This window comes from Haliaeetus leucocephalus, unplaced genomic scaffold (assembly GCF_000737465.1).
Source record: "Haliaeetus leucocephalus isolate CR32 unplaced genomic scaffold, Haliaeetus_leucocephalus-4.0 Scaffold382, whole genome shotgun sequence".
Classification (NCBI taxonomy): domain Eukaryota; kingdom Metazoa; phylum Chordata; class Aves; order Accipitriformes; family Accipitridae; genus Haliaeetus; species Haliaeetus leucocephalus.
Window position 1 is genome coordinate 18,380 of NW_010972818.1, and position 7,665 is coordinate 26,044.

General features: G+C 44.9%; 1 protein-coding gene across 1 annotated transcript in view; it reads left to right on the forward strand.

The window, feature by feature from the left end:
• LOC104835386 (myosin heavy chain, skeletal muscle, adult-like) overlaps positions 1-7,662 on the forward strand; it is a gene marked incomplete at its 3' end in the record, with an annotated part of 10,034 nt that extends 2,372 nt beyond the window's left edge. Inside the window, exons 5-24 of the mRNA XM_010573335.1 lie at positions 5-79; positions 173-265; positions 396-459; positions 552-650; positions 757-860; positions 960-1,098; positions 1,747-1,865; positions 1,931-2,113; positions 2,932-3,102; positions 3,741-4,050; positions 4,206-4,273; positions 4,534-4,621; positions 4,716-4,833; positions 5,171-5,294; positions 5,377-5,513; positions 5,618-5,873; positions 6,644-6,886; positions 7,118-7,294; positions 7,381-7,526; positions 7,614-7,662. Coding sequence (XP_010571637.1) covers positions 5-79; positions 173-265; positions 396-459; positions 552-650; positions 757-860; positions 960-1,098; positions 1,747-1,865; positions 1,931-2,113; positions 2,932-3,102; positions 3,741-4,050; positions 4,206-4,273; positions 4,534-4,621; positions 4,716-4,833; positions 5,171-5,294; positions 5,377-5,513; positions 5,618-5,873; positions 6,644-6,886; positions 7,118-7,294; positions 7,381-7,526; positions 7,614-7,662 — 2,763 coding nt within the window. The remainder of the gene's footprint in view (positions 1-4; positions 80-172; positions 266-395; positions 460-551; positions 651-756; positions 861-959; positions 1,099-1,746; positions 1,866-1,930; positions 2,114-2,931; positions 3,103-3,740; positions 4,051-4,205; positions 4,274-4,533; positions 4,622-4,715; positions 4,834-5,170; positions 5,295-5,376; positions 5,514-5,617; positions 5,874-6,643; positions 6,887-7,117; positions 7,295-7,380; positions 7,527-7,613) is intronic.
• Between the last annotated feature and the right edge of the window lie 3 nt (positions 7,663-7,665).

The window sequence follows — 7,665 nt, forward strand, 5'->3', positions numbered from 1 at the left end:
AAAGCGTGTCATTCAGTACTTTGCAACAATTGCAGCAAGTGGGGAGAAGAAGAAGGAGGAGCAGTCAGGCAAAATGCAGGTAAATTAATAGATACTGTCTTGAATCAAAGCTTTCCTCTGTTCCTGACATGATTTTTGCAAATGAAAACCTGCAATAATGATCATCCTGCAGGGAACGCTTGAGGATCAAATCATCAGCGCCAACCCACTGCTGGAGGCCTTTGGAAATGCCAAGACCGTGAGGAATGACAACTCCTCACGCTTTGTAAGTTGTGGCTTTGGACAAAATCTCTCCCTCTCATTACAAGATAAGTGATGGCCCTGGCAGTATTCCACATAAAGGAGATGTCAAAAGAACCCATCCAGGCTGAAATGCTGCTGCTTCTCCTTAACAGGGCAAATTCATCAGAATCCACTTTGGAGCTACAGGCAAACTGGCTTCTGCTGACATTGAAACTTGTAAGAGACTCTCCTGGCCTGATCCCATTCCTTCCTAAAGACCCACTTCCGTGTGCCTTCCTGTGCCTAACTCTTTCTACCTTCCTTTCCAGATCTGCTGGAGAAGTCCAGAGTCACTTTCCAGCTCAAGGCAGAAAGAAGCTACCACATATTTTATCAAATCACGTCCAACAAGAAGCCAGAGCTAATTGGTAGGAGGGATCATTATGTCTTTTTGAGGATGACCACTGAGCAACAGTTCCCTCTATTACCTGGTTGGCAAAACTAAGCCTGTGCCTTGCCTTTTCCTGCTTTCAGACATGCTCCTCATTACCACCAACCCTTATGATTTCCACTATGTGAGTCAAGGTGAGGTCAGTGTTCCCAGTATCGATGACCAGGAGGAGCTCATGGCTACAGATGTAAGTAACACAGGAAAAAGGTACCTACTGTACATGTCTTGAAGGTGACATAGGTGACCTACTAAGGACATGTATTTTAATTCATTGTTTCAACTGCAGAGTGCCATTGACATCCTGGGCTTCACTGCCGATGAAAAGACTGCCATCTACAAGCTGACAGGGGCTGTCATGCACTACGGGAACCTGAAATTCAAGCAGAAACAAAGAGAGGAGCAGGCAGAGCCGGATGGCACAGAAGGTATCAGCAAATTCAGCAACTGTCTTGTTCAAAGAACTTCTCTGTTTGCAGAGATGATATGTTAGCCTCCAAAGACAGGCATTTGCTGCCCTGAGTCACCACATAAAGCACTGAGGAAATGCATCTTTGTTCATTGTCTATGTAACTGCAGAGGTGCTTCCTTGATCATGGGAAATACCATTATTTTATCCAATGGATACTGCCCAGGCACACACAGCCGGAAAGGGGGAACTTCAACTTCAATGCAGGATACCACTCTCTCTGTAAAACCTTCAACCACTAAGTCGCCATGACATGCAATCATATTTTTTGTGAAATAAATCCTCTATTCTTTGTTATGCAGAAAGCCACTTTCCACAGAAAAGGAATGTGCTGCATGCATGCCCCATGTATTCCCAGAGGCTTTTGGAGTTCTTCTGGGAAATTCCAGATTCATGCTATTCCTACCAAAGCCATACCTGTTCTTGCTTTCAAAGAAGGCCATCATTAGCTTCCAGAATTTACATTCCTTCCCAGACCTTCTGTATGAGACCAGACCAATGCTTTCCTGTTTCTAGAACATGAAGAGCAGAGTTGTTCACACTGACCAAATTCTAGCCGTTGTCCAAAGATAAATGCCTCTCTCTCTCCCTCTCTCTCCCTCTTTAGTGGCTGACAAGGCTGCCTACCTGATGGGCCTTAACTCAGCTGACATGCTCAAAGCCATGTGTTCTCCTCGAGTCAAAGTTGGGAATGAATTTGTGACCAAAGGTCAAACTGTGGAACAGGTAAAATCTGGAGGTTGAAAATACATGGCTTGAAAGAGTACTTGAGCATTCTTCTTTGACCCTAGGAGGTAACTCCAGTCCTTTCTTCTCTACTTGAGGTGAACAACGCAGTTGGTGCCTTGGCAAAAGCTGTCTATGAGAAGATGTTCTTGTGGATGGTTATTCGCATCAACCAACAGCTGGATACCAAGCAACCCAGACAGTACTTCATTGGTGTCCTGGACATTGCTGGCTTTGAGATCTTTGACGTAAGGAACAAGGATTTGGCACCATAGTCAAGGGAGGGGCAAGGAGGGGTCATCAGGACTCAGAAACATGCTTCTTTTTAAGAAGATTCAGTTTATCCTCCTCATCCGCAGTTTCCTAGAAACCCCTCCCTCTTCTCTGCCACAGTAGCACCCTCAAATGGCTTTACTGACAAACACTTTGATTCTAACGTCAACAGGTAGAAGAAAGCTCTGCTTTCTGACAAAGGGTCTCAGAGGCCCTTGAACTTGCAAAGGTCTTAGGCTTTGCAAACAAAGAGACAGCTCTGGGACTATGGCTAACACAGATGTGGGCCAAAGGTATGGACGCTCTTGGAAGAGCCAAGGAAAGGGTAGTGCTATGGGAAAGTTCACAGCATGTTTCCTGTGTTATGCATGCAGTGATGATGCTAGGACTTATGTGTCAGGGCAGAGAAAACCCTGGATTGTTGATCTGAGGGCAGAGAAATTCTTGGGTGGGACACTGAGGAGGTTTCCACTCTCTGGGAGGTCAGAGGGCTGAGACACCTACACAATGCTGCAGCTAAGGTTACTGAAGGATTTGATTTGAGTAGCACAGTAAAAGAGAATTGTTACTTTTATCTTGATTTCAAAAGTAATAATAATGAAATCCTTCGAGGACAGTGAATTTTACAATAGAAGTCCTGCTAAGGAAACACACACTGTTACAGTACACTTAGGAGTGGTGTTTCAGCTGGGGAACATCAAACAGCGGAATGCTCTGTTAGGAGAATGCTAGCAAAACCCTGGGGTGTTTGCCACACTTTGAGAACCTGTGCACCTCTCCTTCCTTTGGGCAGTTCAACAGCTTTGAGCAGCTGTGCATCAACTTCACCAATGAGAAACTGCAACAGTTCTTCAACCACCACATGTTCGTGCTGGAGCAGGAAGAGTACAAGAAAGAAGGAATTGAATGGACGTTCATTGACTTTGGGATGGACTTGGCTGCCTGCATTGAGCTCATTGAGAAGGTACCTTTTCCATACAAGTGTACAATGTATCTTGGAATTCTGTGATGTTACTGAGCCAGATTCAGCTCAGAAAGAACTCACAGCCAGACATTCAGTGTCAGTGAAACAAAATATTTTGCACTGGAATTTATTTTAGTCTGGGGAAGAGAAATTAGGAAACTCAAATCTCTGTCATGAATCCTGCATTACCTGGTCTTCAAGCATGGAAAAGAGAGCCTGGACTCCCACCAACAGACTTCTTTAAAACAAACTGGAGTCACTCTCCGTTCCTTTTTCCTCTGAAGACTCAAATCAGAACTCCCCACACAACTTTGGGAAATAAATGTCACCTCGCCTGACTTCCCATAACAGCTGGGTCTCCTGTAGCTATCTTCCCAATTATTTTCCTCTTTACCACTTCTCCCTCCAATTCTACTCCCAACTCTAACCTGAACCAGACAGACATTCTTACCAGTTCTAGGCTGCAGGAAGGCAAGGGAAGGCAGAACTAAGCTCCCTGGCTGAGGGCAACTTGTGACAAACTTAGGCCCTTATCCAGGCTGAGATGCTACCAGTAACACACTGATACCTTTGATCTTGGTAACACACGCTTCACATCATTATCATTTTTCACTGTCACTTCTTGTGGTACCTTCCAGCCCATGGGCATCTTCTCCATCCTGGAAGAGGAGTGCATGTTCCCCAAGGCAACTGACACCTCTTTCAAGAACAAGCTCTATGACCAGCACCTGGGCAAGTCCAGCAACTTCCAGAAGCCCAAGCCTGTCAAAGGCAAGGCTGAGGCCCACTTCGCCCTGATACACTATGCTGGCACAGTAGACTACAACATCACTGGCTGGCTGGAGAAGAACAAAGACCCCCTGAATGAAACTGTCATTGGGTTGTACCAGAAATCATCTGTGAAGACACTGGCCTTACTCTTTGCCAACTATGGTGGAGCAGATGCAGGTCAGCTCTGTGAAAACTGTATTTTGAGTGTGGGACAATGTTGACACAGAATTAAAGCAGTAAACACTAAACATTTAAAGTTGATTTGTGTTCTGTAGTCTCCAATATGCAATATCCATATTTTAATACTTTTTTTTCTTTTCTTCCATTTGCAGAGGCTGGTGGCAAAAAAGGAGGGAAGAAGAAGGGTTCTTCTTTCCAGACTGTCTCAGCTCTTTTCCGGGTAAGGGCAGAATTCACTACCTCATTACTAAAAATACCCCCTGAAATAATATATGAGTTGTGTAGAATTGCTGTAAGAAAACAGGTGTGTAATTCCCTGAGCAGACTCCGATTTGTATGTATTGAAGCAGGTTTACACTATCATAAACATGCATTTCTGATAGGTCAAGACACTGAAAGATTCAGTTTTTATATGTACATCATATATAGCCATGCAGTGCTTACAAACTTTAATCTAAACTTGACCTTGTAATCTCACAGGAGAATTTAAACAAGCTGATGACAAATCTACGCAGCACTCACCCCCATTTTGTACGATGCATCATCCCAAATGAAACTAAAACACCTGGTAAGGAGATCCAATAGGAGGAAAACTCAAGGCACAAAAGCTCTTCTCCTGAGTATCAGACAATAGGGTAGTCACTAATGGTGGTATCTGTTAGGTGCCATGGAGCATGAGCTGGTGCTGCATCAGCTGCGATGCAATGGTGTGCTGGAAGGGATCAGAATTTGCAGGAAAGGATTCCCCAGCAGAGTCCTGTATGCTGACTTCAAACAAAGGTAAGAGTGCTCCATCTTTCTCCCCATTCAGAACAAACTATATAGCCTGAGTACCTTAAGAAACTTGAAACGTTATATTTCAAAAAGGACCTATGTAGTAACATAGACATGTTTTATTGTGAGTTGTTGATTGATTTTATGTTGATGATCAGGACTCCCTTGGACTCTGAGGTAACAGTATGAAATCTTCACTGACACTATCTTGAAAGAATGGACTGTCTCTAATACATGACATTACTCGGTCAGACAGTCAGCTGTTGCTGAGAAGCCTGTAGCGTTCAGTTGCACTGGTGGTTCCAGTAATATGGATTTCTTCATGTTCTGCTTTCTCCTACAGATACAGAGTTCTTAATATAAGTGCTATTCCAGAAGGTCAGTTCATGGACAGCAAGAAGGCTTCAGAGAAGCTTCTTGCGTCCATTGATGTGGACCACACCCAGTACAGATTTGGTCACACCAAGGTAGGAAAAAGTCCTGCATTCAAACACTGTGTGCCTCTGTTATGCACTGAGGCTCATGTGCTACAATGTTCTGTTACTTGAGGTGTTCTTCAAAGCTGGGCTGGTAGGTCTTCTGGAGGAGATGAGAGATGAGAAACTAGCAGAGATTATGACCAGGACACAAGCCAGGTGCAGGGGCTTCCTGATGAGAGTGGAGTATCGGAGAATGGTGGAGAGGAGGTAGGCATTTCTCACCCATGTATCATGTTCGCATGGGTCTTGGCTAATGGAGTCTAAATTCACCACCCAAAGAGTACGCAATAGCCATGTGCATTTTATTTCAGGGACGCCATTTTCTGTATCCAGTATAATGTTCGTGCATTCATGAATGTCAAGCACTGGCCCTGGATGAAGCTGTTCTTCAAGATCAAGCCCTTGCTGAAGAGTGCAGAATCTGAGAAGGAGATGGCCAACATGAAACAAGAGTTTGAGAAAATCAAGGAGGAGCTTGCGAAGTCTGAGGCAAAGAGGAAGGAGCTGGAGGAGAAAATGGTGACCTTACTGCAGGAGAAAAATGACCTGCAGCTCCAAGTCCAGGCAGTGAGTATCACCATTCATTTGTCCCTGGGAAAAGAATATTACACAGTCAGAACGCTTCTTACCCTAAGCAGAGACTTGCAGGAAGCTGACTACCGTGCAGTAGAAAACAGTCTAAATCACACACTCTAAGGCACTCTGAGTAAACAGGCACTGGCAGGGGCATGGTGAGGCTCAGGGCAGCCCCACATGAGACTCGGCATTCCTGCTGTCTGAGGAAAGAGCCATGTAACACTAGCCAACATGTAATCCACAGCAGAGAGCTCTGAACTGGAAGGGAAGTATCTCCATCTACTCACCTTTCAAAGCAGTGTATCTGTCTAACAGAGTAAAGGCAAACCTGAGAAGGACCCACTTTTCCTACGTCCAGCAATACTAGGCGGCCTTGATTACTTTCAGAAACATGGATAGTTTCCATTCAAACTCAGTTAGGAAAAGGCGGTTTCTTCACACCAAACAAAACACCGCTTGCTCCACTGAATTATTCTCACAAAGCCTTTACTCCCCAAATATTATGAGGTTCATGATGAGTGAATTAAAAAGAAAAAGCTACCCTCTCTGTGAGGCATTTTTAGAGACACAAAAAATCTGGAATCAATGTTGATTCCAGATGACAAGCTTTCCCGGTAGACACCGGGCAAGATCTTCCAGTTGCTGGAGTGGAAGGCCAGGTTCAGTGCCCATTTTAATACACACCTACTCAGTGATACAACAGACAGAGCGGAGAAACTTCAAAACATTACAACTCATAAAAATTTGTGTCTCCTCACCAGGAGGCAGATAGCTTGGCTGATGCTGAGGAAAGATGTGACCAGCTCATCAAAACCAAAATCCAGCTGGAAGCCAAAATTAAGGAGGTGACTGAAAGGGCTGAAGATGAGGAGGAAATTAATGCCGAGCTGACAGCCAAGAAGAGAAAACTGGAGGATGAATGTTCTGAGCTGAAGAAAGATATTGATGACCTCGAGTTAACGCTAGCCAAAGTGGAGAAGGAAAAGCATGCCACTGAAAACAAGGTACACACACAGGGGGTCACATAAAGGCTGAAGGGACAGATGCCTCCCACATCAGCCTGGTATCCTCAGAACAAAGCTAGGTTTGGAACATACCAGGAGCATCACAGTGGGGCAGCGAGGCAGCCCAAATGAAAAACAAGCTCCTGGCTAAGCACTGCAAAGTGAAAAGGTCACTGCACTAAGCAGTCAAGTCTTCTACACAGACTTTTGGCACTTTCTTACAATCAACAGGTGAAAAACCTCACAGAGGAGATGGCAGCCCTGGACGAGACCATTGCCAAGCTGACAAAAGAGAAGAAAGCCCTCCAAGAGGCCCATCAGCAGACACTGGATGACCTGCAGGTAGAAGAGGACAAAGTCAATACGCTGACCAAAGCTAAAACCAAGCTGGAGCAGCAAGTGGATGACGTAAGCACATGTGCAGCTAAATGAAAAAGAAAAACTCGTAGAGGAAAGCATAGCCAGCAGAGCACTGATGGTCTTGTTTGTTTTAGCTGGAAGGGTCCCTGGAGCAAGAGAAGAAACTGCGCATGGACCTTGAGAGAGCTAAGAGGAAACTCGAAGGAGACCTGAAGCTGGCCCACGACAGCATAATGGATTTGGAAAATGATAAGCAGCAGCTGGATGAGAAGCTGAAGAAGTAAGTGGGTCTGTGGGGCACCTGAGTGCTGGGCTGGTGCACCTGTCTTTTTGCTTTGAGCTCTGACATGGTTTGCTTTGCCCAAAGGAAAGACTTTGAAATCAGCCAGATCCAGAGCAAAATTGAGGATGAGCAAGCC